We start from the raw sequence: 24,364 nt of genomic DNA, 5'->3' as shown, positions 1-24,364 counted from the left end.
TGCCTCACCGGGGCTGGAGCCCTATTAGCAGGTGGCGAGATGTTTTCCACGCAAGCCGCTGGGATGGAATAGTGGTGGGATGGCGTGGCCGCGGCAAGCCTGCACACCTGGAGAAACCTGTGACGGTAGAGATGGTTGAAGTGGTCCAGAATCCGAGTAAGGCAGTGGTGCAAGAGAGGACCTCAGGTTGGATCCATGGATCACCCTCTTCTCTCCACGCGGACCTGCTGGAGTGACAGGAGAGGCCCTCCGGTTGGATACATGGATCACCCTCTTCTCTCCACGCGGACCTGCTGGAGTGACAGGAGAGGACCTCAGGTTGGATACATGGATCACCCTCTTCTCTCCACGCGGACCTGCTGGAGTGACAGGAGAGGCCCTCAGGTTGGATACATGGATCACCCTCTTTTCTCCACGCGGACCTGCTGGAGTGACAGGAGAGGCCCTCCGGTTGGATACATGGATCACCCTCTTCTCTCCACGCGGACCTGCTGGAGTGACAGGAGAGGACCTCAGGTTGGATACATGGATCACCCTCTTCTCTCCACGCGGACCTGCTGGAGTGACAGGAGAGGAGAGAGGGGAAAAGGAGAAAGAGGAACAGGGGAGGAAAAAGGGGAAAGGAGAGGAAAAAGAGGAAAAATAAGAAAGGGGAGAGAAAATATCAGATCAAGACCTACAGCAAACACAAGGAGAGCGACACTTAAAATAATCTAATATATATGATATTCTCACAAATGCCTGCTCGATCTCTGAGCAGACCACGAGGTTCAGGACATATCTCCCTTGATACCCCACACCCTACACTATAGTTCACTACTTTTGCCCAAAGCACGTACCGTAACACCAAACATCATAGACATTAGCAAGTTGACAAAAGTGTTGAAGTATTTGAGCAAAGTAACAAGTAGAAAGTGTCACATGATAACAGTCAGTAAGACATAATGTCTCATAAATGATAAAAACCATGCAGCGTACTATTTTGTATTTTCCAACATGATGATGCACTTTTCTCCACGCAGCACACCAGCTTATCTGCTATGTTCCTGTGATCAGTGTGTGTCTACTGCCCTCTGGAGTAAACTTGAAGTCAGTGTGACAAGGCCCTGATTCTCATGTAGTCCATGCCAGCAACCCACAGCAGATGCCACAATCGAAGAGGAAAACACTGAAAGAAGTTATGGCATCAGTAACCTACTTCCTCATAAGCTAACTCAAGAAAAGCATTAAGTTATGAATTATTAATGTTCAGATTCCCTTCCATCTACTTTAAGATTCTACTAGAATAACACATGCCTGCCTACACCTGATTTTCTTCCTTCCAGTTTTTCCCACAGATGAGCAACTTTATAGCTAAACCCTTCTCATTTGTGATCTGCATACATCTAATCATAAGTATAATTTCATACAGTGCCTTCGGAAAGTATTCAGACCCCTTGAATTTGTCCATATTTTGTTATGTTACAGCCTTATTCTAAAATTGATTAAATAAAAACAAATCTTCAGCAATCTACACCCCATAATGACAAACATATTTTAGCAAATGTATGAAATATTAAAAACAGAAATACCTTATTTACATTAGTATTCAGACCCTTTGCTCAGGTGCATCCTGTTTCCATTGATCATCCTTGAGATGTTTCTACAACTTGACTGTAGTCCACCTGTGGAAAATTTTATTGATTGGACATGATTTGGAAAGGCACACACCTGTCTGTATAAGGTCCCACAGTTGACAGTGCACGTCAAAGCAAAAACCAAGCCATGAGGTCGAAGGAATTGTCCGTAGAGCTCTGAGACAAGATTGTGTTGAGGCACAGATGAAGGGTACCAAAACATGTCTGCAGCATTGAAGGTCCCGAGGAACACAGTGGCCTCCATCATTCTTATATGAAAGATGTTTGAAACCACCAAGACTCTTCCTAGAGCTGGCCGCCCGGCCAAACTGAGCAATCGGGGGAGAAGGGCCTTGGTCAGGGAGATGACCAAGAACCCAATAGTTTCTATGATGGAGGTCTAGAGTTCCTCTGTGGAGATGGGAGAACCTTCCAGAAGGACAACCATCTCTGCAGCACTCCACCAATCAGGCCTTTATGGTAGAGTGGCCAGATGGAAGCCACTCCTCAGTAAAAGCCACATGACAGCCCGCTTGGAGTTTGCCAAAAGGCACCTGAAGACTTGCAGACCACGAGAAACAAGATTCTCTGGTCTGATGAAACCAAGATTGGCCTGAATGCCAAGCGTCACATCTAGAAACCTAGCAACATCCCTACGGTGAAGCGTGGTGGTTACAGCATCATACTACGTGGATGTTTTTCAACGGCAGGGACTGAGAGACAAGTGAGGATCGAGGCAATGATGAACATAGCAAAGTACAGACAGATTCTTGATGAAAACCCCAGACTGGCCCAGCCAGAGCCCGGACTAGAACCTGATCGAACATCTGGAGAGACCTGAAAATAGCTGTGCAGCAATGCTCCCCGTCCATCCTGACAATGCTTGAGAAGATCTGCAGAGAAGAATGGGAGCAACTCCCCAAATATTGGTGTGCCAAGCTTGTAGCATCATACCCAAGAAGACTCAATGCTGTAATTGCTGCCAAAGGTGCTTCAACAAAGTAAAGGCTATGAATACTTATGTAAATGTAAAATGTTATGTATTTATTTAAATTCGCAAACGTTTCTAAAGAACAGTTTTTGCTTTGTCATTATGGGCTATTGAGTGTAGATTCATGAGGGAAAAAAACTATTTCATCAATTTTAGAATAGGGCTGCAACGTAACAAAATGTGTAAAAAGTCAAGGGGTCTGAATACATTCCAAAGGCACAGTATATACTGTATATACGTATATATATATATATATCATGTGTGTGTGTATATATATATATATATATACACTGCTCAAAATAATAAAGGGAACACTTAAACAACAACGTAACTCCAAGTCAATCACACTTCTGTGAAATCAAACTGTCCACTTAGGAAGCAACACTGATTGACAATACATTTCACATGCTGTTGTGCAAATGGAATAGACAACAGGTGGAAATTATAGGCAATTAGCAAGACACCCCCAATAAAGGAGTGGTTCTGCAGGTGGCGACCACAGACCACTTCTCAGTTCCTATACTTCCTGGCTGATGTTTTGGTCACTTTTGAATGCTGGCGGTGCTTTCACTCTAGTGGTAGCATGAGACGGAGTCTACAACTCACACAAGTGGCTCAGGTAGTGCAGCTCATCCAGGATGGCACATCAATGCGAGCTGTGGCAAGAAGGTTTGCTGTTTCTGTCAGCGTAGTGTCCAGAGCATGGAGGCGCTACCAGGAGACAGGCCAGTACATCAGGAGACGTGGAGGAGGCCGTAGGAGGGCAACAACCAAGCAGCAGGACCGCTACCTCCGCCTTTGTGCAAGGAGGAGCAGGAGGAGCACTGCCATAGCCCTCCAGCAGGCCACAAATGTGCATGTGTCTGCTCAAACGGTCAAAAACAGACTCCATGAGGGTGGTATGAGGGCCTGATGTCCAAAGGTGGGGGTTGTGCTTACAGCCCAACACCGTGCACAAGGTTTGGCATTTGCCAGAGAAAACTAAGATTGGCAAATTCGCCACTGGCGCCCTGTGCTCTTCACAGATGAAAGCAGGTTCGCGTGACAGACGTGACAGAGTTTGGAGACGCCGTGGAGAACGTTCTGCTGCCTGCAACATCCTCCAGCATGACCGGTTTGGCGGTGGGTCAGTCATGGTGTGGGGTGGCATTTCTTTGGGGGGGCGCACAGCCCTCCATGTGCTCGCCAGAGGTAGCCTGACTGCCATTAGGTACCGAGATGAGATCCTAAGACCCCTTGTGAGACCATATGCTGGTGCGGTTGGCCCTGGGTTCCTCCTAATGCAAGACAATGCTAGACCTCATGTGGCTGGAGTGTGTCAGCAGTTCCTGCAAGAGGAAGGCATTGATGCTATGGACTGGCCCGCCTGTTCCCCAGACCTGAATCCAATTGAGCACATCTGGGACATCATGTCTCGCTCCATCCACCAATCCATTGCACCACAGACTGTCCAGGAGTTGGCGGATGCTTTAGTCCAGATCTGGGAGGAGATCCCTCAGGAGACCATCCGCCACCTCATTAGGAGCATGCCCAGGCGTTGTAGGGAGGTCATACAGGCACGTGGAGGCCACACACACTACTGAGCCTCATTTTGACTTGTTTTAAGGACATTACATCAAAGTTGGATCAGCCTGTAGTGTGGTTTTCCACTTTAATTTTGAGTGTGACTCCAAATCCAGACCTCCATCTGTTGATAAATTTGATTTCCATTGATCATTTTTGTGTGATTTTGTTGTCAGCACATTCAACTATGTAAAGAAAAAATTATTTAATAAGAATATTTCATTCATTCAGATCTAGGATGTGTTATTTTAGTGTTCCCTTTATTTTTTTGAGCAGTGTATATATACAGTGCCTTGCGAAAGTATTCGGCCCCCTTGAACTTTGCGACCTTTTGCCACATTTCAGACTTCAAACATAAAGATATAAAACTGTATTTTATGTGTGAAGAATCAACAACAAGTGGGACACAATCATGAAGTGGAACGACATTTATTGGATATTTCAAACTTTTTTAACAAATCAAAAACTGAAAAATTGGGCGTGCAAAATTATTCAGCCCCCTTAAGTTAATACTTTGTAGCGTCACCTTTTGCTGCGATTACAGCTGTAAGTCGCTTGGGGTATGTCTCTATCAGTTTTGCACATCGAGAGACTGACATTTTTTCCCATTCCTCCTTGCAAAACAGCTCGAGCTCAGTGAGGTTGGATGGAGAGCATTTGTGACCAGCAGTTTTCAGTTCTTTCCACAGATTCTCGATTGGATTCAGGTCTGGACTTTGACTTGGCCATTCTAACACCTGGATATGTTTATTTTTGAACCATTCCATTGTAGATTTTGCTTTATGTTTTGGATCATTGTCTTGTTGGAAGACAAATCTCCGTCCCAGTCTCAGGTCTTTTGCAGACTCCATCAGGTTTTCTTCCAGAATGGTCCGGTATTTGGCTCCATCCATCTTCCCATCAATTTTAACCATCTTCCCTGTCCCTGCTGAAGAAAAGCAGGCCCAAACCATGATGCTGCCACCACCATGTTTGATAGTGGGGATGGTGTGTTCAGCTGTGTTGCTTTTACGCCAAACATAACGTTTTGCATTGTTGCCAAAAAGTTCAATTTTGGTTTCATCTGACCAGAGCATCTTCTTCCACATGTTTGGTGTGTCTCCCAGGTGGCTTGTGGCAAACTTTAAACTACACTTTTTATGGATATCTTTAAGAAATGGCTTTCTTCTTGCCACTCTTCAATAAAGGCCAGATTTGTGCAATATACATTATAGATTGTTGTCCTATGGACAGAGTCTCCCACCTCAGCTGTAGATATCTGCAGTTCATCCAGAGTGATCATGGGCCTCTTGGCTGCATCTCTGATCAGTCTTCTCCTTGTATGAGCTGAAAGTTTAGAGGGACGGCCAGGTCTTGGTAGATTTGCAGTGGTCTGATACTCCTTCCATTTCAATATTATCGCTTGCACAGTGCTCCTTGGGATGTTTAAAGCTTGGGAAATATTTTTGTATCCAAATCCGGCTTTAAACTTCTTCACAACAGTATCTCGGACCTGCCTGGTGTGTTCCTTGTTCTTCATGATGCTCTCTGCGCTTTTAACGGACCTCTGAGACTATCACAGTGCAGGTGCATTTATACGGAGACTTGATTACACACAGGTGGATTGTATTTATCATCATTAGTCATTTAGGTCAACATTGGATCATTCAGAGATCCTCACTGAACTGCTGGGGAGAGTTTGCTGCACTGAAAGTAAAGGGGCTGAATAATTTTGCACGCCCAATTTTTCAGTTTTGGATTTGTTAAAAAAGTTTGAAATATCCAATAAATGTCGTTCCACTTCATGATTGTGTCCCACTTGTTGTTGATTCTTCACAAAAAAATACAGTTTTATATCTTTATGTTTGAAGCCTGAAATGTGGCAAAAGGTCGCAAAGTTCAAGGGGGCCGAATACTTTCTCAAGGCACTGTATATACACTACCATTCAAAAGTTTGGGGTCACTTAGAAATGTCCTTGTTTTTGAAAGAAAAACAAATTCATCATAAATACAGTGTAGACATTGTTAATGTTGTAAATGACTATTGTAGCTGGAAGTGACACATTTTTTATGGAATATCTACATAGGCCCATTATCAGCAACCATCACTCCTGTGTTCCAATGGCACGTTGTGTTAGCTAATCCAAGTTTATCATTTTAAAAGGCTAATTAATCATTAGAAAACCCTTTTGCAATTATGTTAGCACAGCTGAAAACTGTTATACTGATTAAAGAAGCAATAAAACTGGCCTTCTATAGACTAGTTGAGTATCTGGAGCATCAGCATTTGTGGGTTTGATTACAGGCTCAAAATGGCCAGAAACAAAGCACTTTCTTCTGAAACTCGTCAGTCTATTCTTGTTCTGAGAAATGAAGGCTATTCCATGCGAGAAATTGCCAAGAAACTGAAGATCTCGTACAATCCTGTGTACTACTCCCTTCACAGAACAGCGCAAACTGGCCCTAACCAGAATAGAAAGAGGAGTGGGAGGCCCCGGTCCACAACTGAGCAAGAGGACAAGTACATTAGAGTGTCTAGTTTGACAAACAGACGCATCATAAGTCCTCAACTGGCAGCTTCATCAAATAGGACCCGCAAAACACCAGTCTCAACGTCAACAGTGAAGAGGCAACTCCGGGATGCTGGCCTTCTAGGCAGAGTTCCTCTGTCCAACGTCTGCATTCTTTTGCCCATCTTAATCTTTTATTTTTATTGGCCAGGCTGAGATATTACTTTTTCTTTGCAACAAGGCCAGCATCCCAGAGTCACCTCTTCACTGTTGACGTTGAGACTGTGAAATAACACATTTGGAATCATGTAGCAACCAAAAAAGTGGGACTATCATTTATCTTTTTTTTTTTTAACATGACAAGGACCCAATACACACCTCCAGGCTGTGTAAGGGCTATTTGACCAACGAGAGTGATGGAGTGCTGCATCAGATGACCTGGCCCCCACAATCACTCGACCTCAACCCAATTGAGATGGTTTGGGATGAGTTGGACCGCAGAGTGAAGGAAAAGCAGTCAACAAGTGCACAGCATATGTGGGAACTCCTTCAAGGTTGTTGTAAAAGCATTCCAGGTGAAGCTGGTTTAGAGAATGCCAAGGCTACTTTGAAGAATCTCAAATACAAAATATATTTGTATTTGTTTAACAGATTTTTGATTACTACATGATTCCATGTGTGTTATTTCATAGTTTTTGTGTCTTCACTATTATTCTACAATGTAGAAAACCCTTTAAGGAGTAGGTGTTAGAATACTTTTGACCGGTAGTGTATACACTATATATAGAAAGGTATGTGTACACCCCTTCATTAGTGGATTCGGCAATTTCAGCCACAGCTGTTGTTGACAGGTGTATGAAATCAAGCACATAGACATTCAATCTCCATAGACAAACATTGGCAGTAGAATGGCCTTAGTGAAGAGCTCAACGTGGCACCGTCATAGGATGCCACCTTTCCAACAAGTCAGTTCGTCAAATTTCCCCAGTCAACTGTAAGTGTTGTTATTGTGAAGTGGAATCATCTAGGAGCAACAATGGCTCAACCACAAAGTGGTAGTCCACACAAGCTCACAGAACGGGATCGCCAAGGGCTGAAGCGTGTAGCGCGTAGAAATTGTCTGTCCTCGGTTGCAACACTCACTACTGAGTTCCAAACTGCCTCCGGAAGCAACGTCAGCACAATAACTGTTTATCGGGAGCTTTATGAAATGGGTTTCTAGAATCACACTTCACACTTCTGACGGACGAATCTGGGTTTGGCGGATGCCAGGAGAACCCTACCTGCCCAAATGCATAGTCCCAACTGTAACGTTTGGTGGAGGAGGAATAATGGTTTGGGGCTGATTTTCACGTTTCGGGCTAGGCCCCTTAGTTCCAGTGAAGGGAAATCTTAACACTACAGCATACAATGATATTCCATAGGATACTGTGCTTCCAACTTTGTGGATACAGTTTGGGGAAGGCCCTTTCCTGTTTGAGAATGACAATGCCCCCGTGCACAAAGCGAGGTCCATACAGAAATGGTTTGTCTGACTCCCGAGTGGCGCAGTGGTCTAAGGCACTGCCTCACAATGCTAGCTGTGCCACTAGAGATCCTGGTTTGAGTCCAGTTTCTGTTCCAACCGGAAGACCCATGTGGCAGCGCACAATTGGCCCAGCGTCGTCTGGGTTAGTGGAAGGTTTGGCCGGCAGAGATGTCATTGTGCTCTAGCGACTCCTGTGGTGGGCCCGGCCATTTTGGCAAATCTGACCACAACTCCATCTTGCTCCTCCCGTCCTATAGGCAGAAACTCAAACAGGAAGTGCACGTGCTTTGTACTTTTCAACGCTGGTATGACCAATTGGAATCCACGCTTCAGGATTGGTTTGATCACTGGGATATGTTCCGAGTAGCTTGCGGAAATAATCTAGACATATTCATGGATATGGTGATTGAGTTCATAAGTAAGTGTATAGGAGATGTAGTACCCACGGTGACTACTAAAACCTACCCTAACCAGAAACTGTGGAAAGCTGGTAGCATTCGCGCAAAACTGAAAGTGCGAACCACAGCATTTAACCAGGGCAAGGCAACTGGTATTATGGCAGAATATAAACAATGTAGTTATTCACTCATCAACGCATTTAAACGTCAGTATAGAGATAAATTGGAGTCGCAATTCAACGGCTCAGACACGAGACGTATGTGGCAGGTACTACAGACAATCACAGACTACAAAAGGAAAACCAGCCACGTCGCCAAAACCAATGTCTTGCTTCCGGATAGGCTAAACACATTCCCGCTACCAAGAACTGTGGGTTCTCCTTTGTCCACATGGCCGACGTGAGTAAAACTTTTAAACGTGTTAACCCTCACAAGTCTGCTGTCCACACATGTTTCAAGATGGCCACCATTGTCCTGGTACCCAAGAATGTAAAGGTAACTGAACTTAATGGCTATCGCCTCGTTCCACTCACGTCTGTCATCATGAAGTGCTGGTCAAGGATCATATCACCTCTACCTTAACTGCCAACCTAGACACACTTCAATTTGCTTACCACCCCAATTGATCCACATCACTCTGCGCACTGCCCTATCCCATCTGGACAAGAGGAATACCTATGCAAGAATGCTGTTTATTGACTATAGCTCAGAATTCAACACCATAGTACCCTCCAAGCTCATAATTAAGCTTGAGGCCCTGGGTCTGAACCCACACACATTGCGCACACCGCGCACATCACGCACATCGCGCATCTGACACATCGACGGCCCTGAAAGAACTTCATTTGACTCTATGTAAACTGGAAACCACATATACTGAGGCTGCATTTATTGTAGCTGGGGATTTTAACAAGGCTAATCTGAAAACAAGGCTCCCCAAATTCTATCAGCATATCGATTGTGCTACCAGGGCTAGCAAAACCCTAGATCACTGTTATTCTAACTTCCAAGATGCATATAAGGCCCTCCCCTGCCCTCCCTTCGGAAAATCTGACCACGACCCCATTTTATTGCTCCCAGCCTACAGACAGAAACTAAAACAGGAAGCACCCGCGCTCAGGTCTGTTCAATGCTGGTCCGACCAATCGGATTCCATGCTTCAAGATTGCTTCGAACACGTGGACTGGGATATGTTCCACATTGCGGCGAACAACAACATTGATGAATACGCTGAATCAGTGAGTGAGTTTATTAGCAAGTGCATCGGTGATGTTGTACCCACAGCGTTTATTAAAACATTCCCCAACCAGAAACCGTGGATTGATGGCAGCATTCGCGCAAAACTGAAAGCGCGAACCACTGCTTTTAATCAGGGCAAGGTGACCGGAAACATGACTGAATACAAACAGTGTAGCTAGGAGATGATCGTGGACTTCAGGAAACAGCAGAGGGAGCAGCCCCCTGTCTACATTGACGGGACAGTAGTGGAGAGGGTGGAAAGTTTTAAGTTCCTCGGCGTACACATCACGGACAAACTGAAATGGTCCACCCACACAGACAGCGTGGTGAAGAAGGAGCAGCAGCGCCTCTTCAACCTCAGGAAGCTGAAGAAATTAGTTCACCAAATTCGGTCACCAAAAACACTCACAAACTTTTACAGATGCACAATCGAGAGCATCCTGTCAGGCTGTATCACCGCCTGGTACGGCAGCTGCTCTGCCCATAACCACAAGGCTCTCCAGAGGGTAGTGAGGTCTGCACAATACATCACCGGGTGCAAACTACCTGCCCTCCAGGACACCTACACCACCCGATGTCACAGGAAGGCCAAAAAGATCATCAAGGACAACAACCACCCGAGCTGCCTGTTCACCTGCCTGTTCACCCCACTATCATCCAGAAGGCGAGGTCAGTACAGGTTCATCAAACCTGGGACCGAGAGACTGAAAAACAGCTTCTATCTCAAGGCCATCAGACTGTTAAACAGCCATCACTAACATTGAGTGGCTGCTGCAAACATACTTACTCAACTCTAGCCACTTTAATAATGGAAAAATGTATGTAATCAAATTGATGTAATCAATTTTTACTAGCCACTTTATAAAATGCTTACATACCCTACATTACTCATCTCATATGCATATACTGTAGAGGGAAGTTACAACCCCTCCCCTTTCCACAATGACCACGGTCTCACCTATCCGTAGATTTCCTGACTGATCTCCCCCCCCGTCTCAGGGGAACACTACGGTTTTGGTGATTGTGGATTGGTTCTCTATGTCCTGCCGTCTCCTCCCATTGCCCGGTCTCCCTACAGCCCTACAGGCTGTGGAGGCATTATTCTTAACTGTTTTAAAGTCACCATTGACCTCATGGTGAAATCCCTGAGCAGTTTCCTTCCTCTCTGGCAACTGAGTTATGAAGGACACATGTATCTTTGTAGTGACTGGGTGTATTGATATATAATTTAAAGTGTAATTAATAACTTCACCATTCTCAAAGGCATATTTAATGTCTGCTTTAAAAAAAATCCCCATCTAACAATAGGTGCCCTTCTTTGCAAGACATTGGAATGCCTCGCTGGTCTTTATGGTTGAATCTGTGTTTTGAAATGCACTGCTCGACTGAGGGACCTTACAGATAATTGTATGTGTGGGGTACAGAGATGAGGCAGTTATTTAAAAATCATGTTAAACACTATTAGTGAGTCCATGCTACTTATTATGTGACCTGTTAAGGAAATGTTTACTCCTGAACTTGAGACTTCCCATAACAAAAGGGATTGAATACTTATTGACTCAAGATTTTCAGCTTTTCATTTAGTATTCAATTGTAACAATGTCTAAAAATATGATTCCACTTTGACAAACTGAAATAGTCCACCCACACAGACAGTGTGGTGAAGAAGGCGCAACAGTGCCTCTTCAACCTCAGGAGGCTAAAGACATTTGGCGTAACACCTAAAACCCTCACAAACTTTTACAGAAACACAATTGAGAGCATCCTGTGGGGCTGTATCACCGCCTGGTACTGCAACTGCACCACCCACAACCGCAAAGCTCTCCAGAGGGTTGTACGGTCTGCCCAACGCATTACCAGGGGCAAACTTCCCACCCTCCTGGACACCTTACAGCACCCGATGCCATAGGAAGGACAAAAAGATCATCAAGGACATCAACCACCCGAGCCACTGCCTGTTCACACCGCTACCATCCAGAAGGAGAGGTCAGTACAGGTGCATCAAAGCTGGGACCTAGAGACTGGAAAACATCTATCTCAAGGCCATCAGACTGTAAACAGCCATCACTAACACAGAAAGGCTGCTGCCTACATACAGACTTGAAATCATTGGCCACTTTAATAAATGGATCACTAGTCACTTTAATAATGCCACTTTAACGTTCACAGTTCTTGCATCACTTATCTCATATGTATATACTGTATTTTATACCATCTATTGCATCTTGCCTATGCCGCTCTGCTCATCCATATATTTATATGTACATTTGAAGTCGGAAGTTTAGCCTTAGCCAAATACATTTAAACTCAGTTTTTCACAATTCCTGACATTTAAACCTACTAAAAAGTCCCTGTCTTAGGTCAGTTAGGATCACCACTTTATGTGAAGAATGTGAAATGTCAGAATAATAGTAGAGAGAATTATTTATTTCAGCTTTTATTTCTTTCATCACATTCCCAGTGGGTCAGAAGTTTACATACACTCAATTAGTATTTGGTAGCATTGCCTTTCAATTGTTTAACTTGGGTCAAATGTTTCGGGTAGCCTTCCAGAAGCTTCCCACAATAAGTTGGGTGAATTTTGGCCCATTCCTCCGGACAGAGCTGGTGTAACTGTGTCAGGTTTGTTGGCCTCCTTGCTCGCACACACTTTTTCAGTTCTGCCCAAATTTTCTATGGGATTGAGGTCAGGGCTTTGTGATGACCACTCCAACACCTTGACTTGGTTGTCCTTAAGCTATTTTGCCATTTGGAAGACCCATTTGCAACCAAGCTTTAACTTCCTGACTGATGTCTTGAGATGTTGCTTCAATATATCCACATAATTTTCTTTCCTCATGATACCATCTATTTTGTGAAGTGCACCAGTCCCTCCTGCAGCAAAGCACCCCACAACATGATGCTGCCACCCCTGTGCTTCACAGTTGGGATGGTGTTCTTTGGCTTGCAAGCCTCCCCCATTTTCCTCCAAACATAACGATGGTCATTATTGCCAAACAGTTCTTTTTTTGTTTCATCAGACCACAGGACATTTCTCCAAAAAGTACGATCTTTGTCCCCATGTGCAGTAGCAAACCGTAGTCTGGCTTTTTTATGGCGGTTTTGGAGCAGTGGCTTATTCCTTGCTGAGCGGCCTTTCAGGTTATGTCGATATAGGACTCGTTTTACTGTGGATATCGCTACTTTTGTACCTGTTTCCTCCAGCATCTTCACAAGGTCCTTTGCTGTTTTTCTGGGATTGATTAGCACTTTTCGTACCAAAGTACGTTCATCTCTGGGAGACAGAATGCGTCTCCTTCCTGAGTGGTATGACAGCTGCATGGTCCCATGGAGTATATACTTGCGTACTATTGTTTGTACAGATGAACGTGGTACCTTCAGGTGTTTGGAAATTGCTCCCAACGATGAAACAATTTTTTTTCTGAGGTCTTGGCTGATTTCTTTTGATTTTCCCATGATGTCAAGCAAAGAGGCACTGAGTTTGAAGGTAGGTCTTGAAATACATCCACAGGTACACCTCCAATTGACTCAAATGATGTCAATTAGCCTATCAGAAGCTTCTAAAGCCATTACATAATTTTCTGGAATTTTCCAAGCTGTTTAAAGACACAGTCAACTAAGTGTATGTAAACTTCTGACCCACTGGAATTGTGATACAGTGAATTATAAGTGAAATAATCTGTCTGTAAACAGTTGTTGGAAAAATGACTTGTGTCATGCACAAAGTAGATGTCCTTACCGACTTGCCAAAACTATAGTTTGTTAACAAGAAATTTGTGGAGTGGTTGAAAAACGAGTTTTAATGACTCCAACCTAAGTGTAAACTTGTAAACTTCCGACTTCAGCTGTATATATTCTTATCCCATTCCTTTATATAGATTTGTGTGTTTTAGGTAGTTGTTGTGGAATTGTTACATTACATGTTAGATATTGCTGCATGGTTGGAACTAGAAGCACAAGCATTTCGCTACACTCGCAACAACATCTGCTAAAAATATTTATGTGACCAATACAATTTTATTTTATTTGACAATGATGGGGTATTTTGTTTAGGCCAGTGACACAAAATCTCTATTTAATCCATTTAAAATCAGGCAGTAACACAGCAAAATCTGGAAAAAGTCAAAGTGTGTGAATACTTTTTGTAGGCACCTAAACAAATGACAGAAAGCATTGAGTCTTACATATGATATGGAAAGACATACAATATAACATTATTAAACCAACCATTATTTATACAAATACTTTTATTGAAAGAATAAGGTTAGGGGAATAGATTCTCATTGAAACTGAAAACAAAGTGCAAGTTACATCACTGTCATAACCAGAACATTATACACAACCTGTTGCCCTTGCATTCAGGTGCCAAACAAGCAAACCACATCATATTCTCTTTTCTATATGTCCTGTAACAAAGCCAACCATTTCTACAGTAGGTCTCAAGTACATTGAAGCTTCACTCTATCTGTTCTGACAATCAGCCAAATGTTATCTTGGTCTTTGATCTGTTTGTGCTATACAGCCAGTTGTGTACAAAGTACCCAATCGTCATACTTGAGTAAAAGTATAGATACCTTAATAGAAAGTTACTCATGTAAAAGTGAAAGTCAGACAGTAAAATACTACTTGAGTAAAAGTTTTAAAGTATTTGGTTTTAAATATACTTAAGTATCAAAAGTAAAAGTATAAATCATTAAAAAATCATTAAATTAAGCAAAGCAGACAGCACAATTTTCTTGTTTTTAAAATGTACGGATAGCCAGGGGCACACTCCAACACACATTATTTACAAAATACGCATTTGTGTTTAGTGAGTCCGCCAGCCCAGAGGCAGTAGGGATGACCACGTGTTCTCTTGATACGTGCGGGAATTTGACAATTTTCCTGTCCTACTAAGCATTCAAAATTAAATGAGTACTTTTGGTTGTCAGGGAAATTTTATGGACTAAAAAATACAATATTTTCTTTAGGAATGTAGTGAAGTGTCAAAAATATAAATAATAAAGTACAGATACCCCAAAAAACGACTTAAGTAGTACTTCAAAGTATTTTTATTTAAGTACTTTACACCACTGTATACAGCCAACTCCTATGTATAGCCAAGCCAACTGCTACTATGGTAACATGGCATGACAACTATCATACATTAGGAGTTAGCAAGACCGTGTAAACAGATCTAGGACCAGGCTATATAATTTCTACGACCTGCACCACCAGCTCGGTATGTATAGCAGTCACCACCAGCATCAACCTAGGAAGTTTAGGGAGGAAACCAGTTCATCTGTCTCATACTCCTCACAAAGTAGCTCCTCATCAAAAGCATCTTCCTCCAAGAAGTCCATGACCTCATGGTCCTCCTCATCCTTTAGCACATAATGGGATCATGAATGGAAGGACTGTGTAGCTGCTACAAGTTATCAACCTGTTGGCAAGAAGACAAAGATACATTTTATAAACATAAACATAATTTCATTTCTCATAGATATGGGTTATACATTAATTATTGCGTTCTCAGCCAGAAGGCTTACTATTTGTTAGGAGTCATTACACAGATAAACATACAACTAATGAGATATCTAGCTAGCTAGGTAGCTAATAATCATAATAGCTACCCTCTCTCTTCTGGCTGGTAGGCTAGTAGCTACAAATCCAATCACAAGCCAGCTTATTTTAGCACTAATACCTAATAACATATACTTTCAAATTGTAAATTTGAGCAATTGATTTTGTACAGTCATCAAAGAAAACAAACATAAAAAAAATGACAAGTTAAAACAAGTAGCAGGGTTCTCCCCAGGATTTTTTGAACAAGGTGGGAGGGATTTTTTGAACACTTGTAACTGCCATTTCCTGCCATCTAGATTCCCAGCGCCTCTCGTACATTCTTTGGGGAGAAACTGTTAGAGTTGCGTCAATTCGAATCTGGTATCAGGATAAATATGACAATGAGTCACCGATTGTATACTATGTATTTTTTTATTAGCTAAGCAATAAGTGGTAAATGCAATTTTCGTATATACGGGCTCTCTGTCCCACCTCGCAGGGCAAACAGAGAACTGACAGGATGTATGTAAACAGTATTCTTTATACTGTGATAGACATAGTTCCAACCCGTCTGTTGGCCTATCACAGTAGAGGCTGGGCGTGGTTTAAACTTGCTCAGCCTATTGCAGGCGCTCAGGCAGGTCCCCGCCTCTTAGCGCTTCAGTTGATAGATGTAACTGTTGCTGTGAAGAACATCCATGCGCTCATGCTCGATACCGTTATCTCGCACCTGGCTCCTGTTATCTAACAAAAGACAGCTTGTTCTCACAACTACACGCTCTGAATGTGCCCCCCCCAACTCATTCTCATTGCACAGTTCCTGTCTTCATGCTACTCTCTATTTTTCCATCATGAGAAAGGCCCATGGCCCTGAAACTGTTAACAATGTTTTAAGTCAGCTATGTTGCGTAACACATACATACATCCACACAAGCCAACAGCAGATAATATTCAATCACATATATGGTAATGGGCTATAGTGCATAACACAGAATCCTCATAAAACCGAAGTAGGCTACCTTGGTCCGTTTTGGGTGACTGACTGCAGCTTGAACAACAGTCAACAGGCGAGCTGCCATTAATTAGCTCACAGACTGGTAGCAGGCAATCTAGTTAACATCTGAGGAGACCTATAGTGGACTGGAAATACGATGACATTACTGAAGCAGGCAAGTAATTAGAAGAAAACAACTTTGCCATTGTTTATCATATTGTCAAATTGACTTTAGAGAAATGGCAATCGCCATAGCTAGAAAAGTTTGTGAAATATTGCTAGCTAGCAATGCTAACGTTAGCTAGCTAAAATCCGGTCCAGTCCCGCAATTTTAACTAGCTAGCTAAAGTTATATTTAATCTAAAGTCAATCTTGCGACATCACAGTGATGGCAAAGGGTTGTCCTACTAATGATTTGCAGCTCAGAGAATGCTATTAAGTAACTAGCATCAGTCCTCAAGAGACCATTCAAAACAATATTGTGACAAAGCATGCAACCCATAGCATGTCATTTACTTATAATATAAACATTACTATAGTAATGTAGCAATGTGATGTTGTTCCCCTAGATTATGCACCAAGGACCAGTTCGAATAGGCCAGGTCAAGAGGGGATGTTAATAATTTGATAATAATAATTCAGTGTTTTTTAATTTAATTACAGCTGCATAACTAATTGTATTTTTGCGTACAAACACTTTTTCATATCTATATTGTAAATACACTTGATTGTAAAAGTTTAGTATATTTTGGTTTGGCCCATCGCGGGTTCTGTTTTTCCGTACCCCCTTATTGTTCTTTTTTGCCTGACCTTCAGCTAGCGAGGTGACTGAGCCAAGGGTTAACATATTGTGCGTTGTCTCTTCGTGTGCAGGGCAAATAAAAATCCAACAAGCAGACCTCCAGTTGTGGCAGTATCCTAATTATTTCACAACGCAGAACGAACCACGCTACATTAACAATTCATGAATGGTTGCTGCTGCTGCCGATTTCAAGATCCATGCGATGCTTGGAGCTGCTGGGAAATCCACGTGTACCTAGCCTCATTTGCAAAGTGTGCTGTACATGAGGTTCGACTGGACTTCTCTAGCAGGTGATTAGGATTTTTTTTTAAATCGCAGCCAAATCAGACAAAGTGATTGTTCGGAAAACACTGCAAAGGTAGCCATACTGCACAGTCTCTCTTGCTTTTGGGTGGGACCAGCACCAAAACTAGGGGGGAATATTCAAATAAACAAAGATTAATTGGTCTATTATAACCCGATCGCAGGTGACGTTATGCGGTGAGTGTCACGCCCTGACCTAAGAGAGACTGTAACGGCTTTCTTCGGTAGAAGGAGAGTCGGACCAAAATGCAGCGTGGCTATTACGATCCATGTTTATTTAACAATGATGAAACATGAACTGTACAAAAACAATAAACGTAATGTGAAAACCGAAACAGCCTAAATTGGTGCAAACCAACACAGAGGACACTAAGGACAATCACCCACGAAACACCCAAAGAATATGGCTGCCTAAATATGGTTCCCGATCAGAGACAACGATAAACACCTGCCTCTGATTGAGAACCACTTCAGACAGCCATAGACTTCACTAGAACACCCCACTAAGCTACAAACCCAACACACCACATACAAAAACCCATGCCACACCCTGGCCTGACCAAATAAATGAAAATAAACACAAAATACTTCGACCAGGGCGTGACAGAACCCCCCCCCCCCCCCAAGGTGCGGACTCCCGGACGCACACCAAAAACCATAGGGGAGGGTCCGGGTGGGCGTCTGTCCATGGTGGCGGCTCCGGCGCGGGACGTGGACCCCACTCTATCAAAGTCTTAGTCCCTCCTCCTCGCGTCCCTGGATAGTCCACCCTCACCGCCGACCATGGCCTAGTAGTCCTCACCCAGAACCCCACTGGACTGAGGGGCAGCTCGGGACTGAGGGGCAGCTCGGGACTGAGGGGTAGCTCGGGACTGAGAGGAAGCTCAGCACTGAGAGGAAGCTCAGCACTGAGAGGAAGCTCAGGCAGGTAGTTGGATCCGGCAGATCCTGGCTGGCTGGCGGTTCTGGCAGATCCTGGCTGACTGGCGGATCTGGAAGAGTCTGGCTGACTGGCAGATCTGGAAGAGTCTGGCTGACTGGCAGATCTGGAAGAGTCTGGCTGACTGGCAGATCTGGAAGAGTCTGGCTGACTGGCAGATCTGGAAGAGTCTGGCTGACTGGCAGATCTGGAAGAGTCTGGCTGACTGGCAGATCTGGAAGAGTCTGGCTGACTGGCAGATCTGGAAGAGTCTGGCTGACTGGCCGTTCTGGCTGCTCCATGCTGACTGGCTGCTCTGGCTGCTCCATGCTGACTGGCTGCTCCATGCTGACTGGCAGCTCTGGCTGCTCCATGCTGACTGGCTGCTCTGGCTGCTCCATGCTGACTGGCTGCTCCATGCTGACTGGCTGCTCTGGCTGCTCCATGCTGACTGGCGGCCCTGGCTGCTCCATGCTGACTGGCGGCTCTGGCTGCTCCATGCTGACTGGCGGCTCTGGCTGCTCCATGCTGACTGGCGGCTCTGGCTGCTCCATGCTGACTGGCGGCTCTGGCTGCTCCATGCTGACTGGCGGCTCTGGCTGCTCCATGCTGACTGGCGGCTCTGGCTGCTCCATGCTGACTGGCGGCTCTGGCTGCTCCATGCTGACTGGCGGCTCTGGCTGCTCCATGCTGACTGGCGGCTCTGGCTGCTCCATGCAGACTGGCAGCTCTGGCGGCTCCTTGCAGACTGGCAGCTCTGGCGGCTCCTTGCAGACTGGCAGCTCTGGCGGCATCCTGCAGACTGGCAGCTCTGGCGGCTCCTTGCAGACTGGCAGCTCCTTGCAGACTGGCAGCTCTATGCAGACTGGCAGCTCCTTGCAGACTGGCAGCTCCTTGCAGACTGGCAGCTCCTTGCAGACTGGCAGTTCTGAACAGGCGGGAGACTCCGGCAGCGCTGTAGAGGCGGAAGGCTCTGACAGCGCTAAACAGGCGGGAGCCTCCGGCAGCGCCGGGGAGGAGGAAGGCTCTAACTGCGCTGAACAGGCGGGAGACTCCGGCAGCGCTGTAGAGGCGGAAGGCTCTGACAGCGCTAGATAGGCGGGAGACTCCGGCAGCGCTGGAGAGGAGGAAGGCTCTGACAGCGCTGGACAGGCGAGGCGCACTGTAGGCCTGATGCGTGGTGCTGGCACTGGTGGTACTGGGCCGAGAACACGCGCAGGAAGCCTGGTGCGGGGAGCTGCTACCGGAGGGCTGGGGTGTGGAGGTGGTACTGGGTAGACCGGACCGTGCAGGCGCACTGGAGCTCTTCAGCACCGAGCCTGCCCAACCTTACCTGGTTGAATGCTCTCGGTCGCCCTGCCAGTGCGGCGAGGTGGAATAGCCCGCACTGGACTATGCAGGCGAACCGGAGACACCGAGCGCAAGGCTGGTGCCATGTAAGCCGGCCCAAGGAGACGCACTGGGGACCAGATGCGTAGAGCTGCCGCACCGGGCTATGCACCCGCACTGGAGACACCGTGCGCACCACAGCATAACACGGTGCCTGCCCGGTCTCTCTAGCCCCCCGGTAAGCACAGGGAGTTTGCGCAGGTCTCCTACCTGGCGTAGCCATACTCCAAAGAAGTTAGCCCCCCCCAAATAAATTTTAGGGGCTGACTCTCGGGCTTCCGTCCGCGCCGCCGTGCTTGCGTCGCCAACTCCATTCGTCTATATCCCTCTTCGCACTGCTCCAGCGAATCCCAGGCGGGCTCCGGCACTTCTCCTGGGTCGACTGCCCACCTGTCTATTTCCTCCCAAGTAGTATAGTCCATAACGTCCTCCCATGTCCTTTCCTCCTTTCGCTGCTGTTGCCCGTTACCACACCGCTTGGTCCTGTTGTGGTGGGTGATTCTGTAACGGCTTTCTTCGGTAGAAGGAGAGTCGGACCAAAATGCAGCGTGGCTATTACGATCCATGTTTATTTAACAATGATGAAACATGAACTGTACAAAAACAATAAACGTAATGTGAAAACCAAAACAGCCTAAACTGGTGCAAATTGACACAGAGGACAATCACCCACGAAACACCCAAAGAATATGGCTGCCTAAATATGGTTCCCAATCAGAGACAACTATAAACACCTGCCTCTGATTGAGAACCACTTCAGACAGCCATAGACTTCACTAGAACACCCCACTAAGCTACAAACCCAACACACCACATACAAAAACCCATGCCACACCCTGGCCTGACCAAATAAATGAAAATAAACACAAAATACTTCGACCAGGGCGTGACAGAACCCCCCCCCCCCCCCCAAGGTGCGGACTCCCGGACGCACACCAAAAACCATAGGGGAGGGTCCGGGTGGGCGTCTGTCCATGGTGGCGGCTCCGGCGCGGGACGTGGACCCCACTCTATCAAAGTCTTAGTCCCTCCTCCTCGCGTCCCTGGATAGTCCACCCTCACCGCCGACCATGGCCTAGTAGTCCTCACCCAGAACCCCACTGGACTGAGGGGCAGCTCGGGACTGAGGGGCAGCTCGGGACTGAGGGGTAGCTCGGGACTGAGAGGAAGCTCAGCACTGAGAGGAAGCTCAGCACTGAGAGGAAGCTCAGGCAGGTAGTTGGATCCGGCAGATCCTGGCTGGCTGGCGGTTCTGGCAGATCCTGGCTGACTGGCGGATCTGGAAGAGTCTGGCTGACTGGCAGATCTGGAAGAGTCTGGCTGACTGGCAGATCTGGAAGAGTCTGGCTGACTGGCAGATCTGGAAGAGTCTGGCTGACTGGCAGATCTGGAAGAGTCTGGCTGACTGGCAGATCTGGAAGAGTCTGGCTGACTGGCAGATCTGGAAGAGTCTGGCTGACTGGCAGATCTGGAAGAGTCTGGCTGACTGGCCGTTCTGGCTGCTCCATGCTGACTGGCTGCTCTGGCTGCTCCATGCTGACTGGCTGCTCCATGCTGACTGGCAGCTCTGGCTGCTCCATGCTGACTGGCTGCTCTGGCTGCTCCATGCTGACTGGCTGCTCCATGCTGACTGGCTGCTCTGGCTGCTCCATGCTGACTGGCGGCCCTGGCTGCTCCATGCTGACTGGCGGCTCTGGCTGCTCCATGCTGACTGGCGGCTCTGGCTGCTCCATGCTGACTGGCGGCTCTGGCTGCTCCATGCTGACTGGCGGCTCTGGCTGCTCCATGCTGACTGGCGGCTCTGGCTGCTCCATGCTGACTGGCGGCTCTGGCTGCTCCATGCTGACTGGCGGCTCTGGCTGCTCCATGCTGACTGGCGGCTCTGGCTGCTCCATGCAGACTGGCAGCTCTGGCGGCTCCTTGCAGACTGGCAGCTCTGGCGGCTCCTTGCAGACTGGCAGCTCTGGCGGCATCCTGCAGACTGGCAGCTCTGGCGGCTCCTTGCAGACTGGCAGCTCCTTGCAGACTGGCAGCTCTATGCAGACTGGCAGCTCCTTGCAGACTGGCAGCTCCTTGCAGACTGGCAGCTCCTTGCAGACTGGCAGTTCTGAACAGGCGGGAGACTCCGGCAGCGCTGTAGAGGCGGAAGGCTCTGACAGCGCTAAACAGGCGGGAGCCTCCGGCAGCGCCGGGGAGGAGGAAGGCTCTAACTGCGCTGAACAGGCGGGAGACTCCGGCAGCGCTGTAGAGGCGGAAGGCTCTGACAGCGCTAGATAGGCGGGAGACTCCGGCAGCGCTGGAGAGGAGGAAGGCTCTGACAGCGCTGGACAGGCGAGGCGCACTGTAGGCCTGATGCGTGGTGCTGGCACTGGTGGTACTGGGCCGAGAACACGCGCAGGAAGCCTGGTGCGGGGAGCTGCTACCGGAGGGCTGGGGTGTGGAGGTGGTACTGGGTAGACCGGACCGTGCAGGCGCACTGGAGCTCTTCAGCACCGAGCCTGCCCAACCTTACCTGGTTGAATGCTCTCGGTCGCCCTGCCAGTGCGGCGAGGTGGAATAGCCCGCACTGGACTATGCAGGCGAACCGGAGACACCGAGCGCAAGGCTGGTGCCATGTAAGCCGGCCCAAGGAGACGCACTGGGGACCAGATGCGTAGAGCTGCCGCACCGGGCTATGCACCCGCACTGGAGACACCGTGCGCACCACAGCATAACACGGTGCCTGCCCGGTCTCTCTAGCCCCCCGGTAAGCACAGGGAGTTTGCGCAGGTCTCCTACCTGGCGTAGCCATACTCCAAAGAAGTTAGCCCCCCCCAAATAAATTTTAGGGGCTGACTCTCGGGCTTCCGTCCGCGCCGCCGTGCTTGCGTCGCCAACTCCATTCGTCTATATCCCTCTTCGCACTGCTCCAGCGAATCCCAGGCGGGCTCCGGCACTCCTCCTGGGTCGACTGCCCACCTGTCTATTTCCTCCCAAGTAGTATAGTCCATAACGTCCTCCCATGTCCTTTCCTCCTTTCGCTGCTGTTGCCCGTTACCACACCGCTTGGTCCTGTTGTGGTGGGTGATTCTGTAACGGCTTTCTTCGGTAGAAGGAGAGTCGGACCAAAATGCAGCGTGGCTATTACGATCCATGTTTATTTAACAATGATGAAACATGAACTGTACAAAAACAATAAACGTAATGTGAAAACCAAAACAGCCTAAACTGGTGCAAATTGACACAGAGGACAATCACCCACGAAACACCCAAAGAATATGGCTGCCTAAATATGGTTCCCAATCAGAGACAACTATAAACACCTGCCTCTGATTGAGAACCACTTCAGACAGCCATAGACTTCACTAGAACACCCCACTAAGCTACAAACCCAACACACCACATACAAAAACCCATGCCACACCCTGGCCTGACCAAATAAATGAAAATAAACACAAAATACTTCGACCAGGGCGTGACAGAGACATTTTATTTCTCTATTTGGTTAGGTCAGGGTGTGACTAGGGTGGGCATTCTAGTTTTCTATTTCTTTGTTTTTGGCCGAGTATGGTTCCAATCAGAGGCAGCTGTTAACGTTGTCTCTGATTGGGAATCATACTGAGGTAGCCTTTTTCCCACCTGTGTTTTGTGGGTAGTTATTTTCTGTTTTGTCTCTTATCTGACAGAACTGTTCGCTTATGTTTTGTCACTTTGTTCAAGTGTTTTTTTGATAATAAAAATAAATCATTAACACTTTTCACACTGTGCTTTGGTCCACTCCTTCCGACGACAGGCGTTACAGTGGGACAACATTATATCCCACCAGAAAAGGCTGAAATTCCCAGTGATTTTTCAAAAAACAGCCTACACAAAAAGGGTATTATCATAATTTCTGATTGTTATTTCTACCTCAGTGTGGAAATATAAAAAAAACAGGACAAATGCCTTTTTACCTGCCCTTTAAGAGTTTATTGGCTACATATTAGGTAACGAGAGTCACACAATGGACAAAAAAGCACTGTTCAAAATGTTTTTTATTGAAGTTGTGGCATTGCAGTTAGTTGTTTATATCCCTTTAATTGATAAACAATCAGCACATGTCAAGAGGTAGAAATTAACATCAGTCTGAGAGGATATGTGGACACACACGGACACGCACTTTCTTTCTGCATTACACTCCTCCTGGCCACAGAACAACAAAATAACCTAAATCTAAACCCATTCACGCCAACACTGTGAAGAGTTAAAATTCTAAATGCTAAAATAATTTACCTAGTGATTTTACTGAGCAACAGCCTTCCAAATGCACTCCAAATGATAAATACATACAATTGTCTGTATTGTGTAGGGGGTTGCACCAATTAGGGGCTGTTTCATTTTATGACCGCCTACTGATGACATTTGCAGCCTTAACCTTTGACCTTTAGGCTGATAACTAAGTGTTTTAAGTCCTACCCTGTATCACCTATCTCTCGACAGAACCAAAATACACATGGAGTATAATACAGAGGAGGATGACAAATAAGAGGAAGAGCTATGAGGGGGATTATGTGCCGGGGCTGGCGCCTGCGGGGTAGGGTACTGGGGACAGAAGGATGAGGGATGGAGAC

General features: G+C 46.3%; 1 protein-coding gene and 1 long non-coding RNA gene across 2 annotated transcripts in view; both read right to left on the bottom strand.

Moving 5' to 3' along the window:
• LOC149984078 (uncharacterized) overlaps positions 1 to 24,364 on the bottom strand; it is a 466,287-nt gene that overhangs the window by 320,770 nt on the left and 121,153 nt on the right. The gene's annotated exons all lie outside the window — the stretch shown is intronic.
• ppce (Prolyl endopeptidase) overlaps positions 23,773 to 24,364 on the bottom strand; it is a 50,234-nt gene continuing 49,642 nt past the window's right edge. Inside the window, 1 exon segment of the mRNA NM_001165076.2 lies at positions 23,773 to 24,298. Coding sequence (NP_001158548.1) covers positions 24,289 to 24,298 — 10 coding nt within the window. The 3' untranslated portion in view covers positions 23,773 to 24,288.

The sequence above is a fragment of the Oncorhynchus mykiss genome, chromosome 4, assembly GCF_057628025.1.
Source record: "Oncorhynchus mykiss isolate SJ-2025 chromosome 4, ASM5762802v1, whole genome shotgun sequence".
In the NCBI taxonomy this organism is placed as follows: Eukaryota; Metazoa; Chordata; class Actinopteri; order Salmoniformes; family Salmonidae; genus Oncorhynchus; species Oncorhynchus mykiss.
Note: the sequence above shows the minus strand (reverse complement) of the source record. Positions and strands in the feature narration are given on the sequence as shown.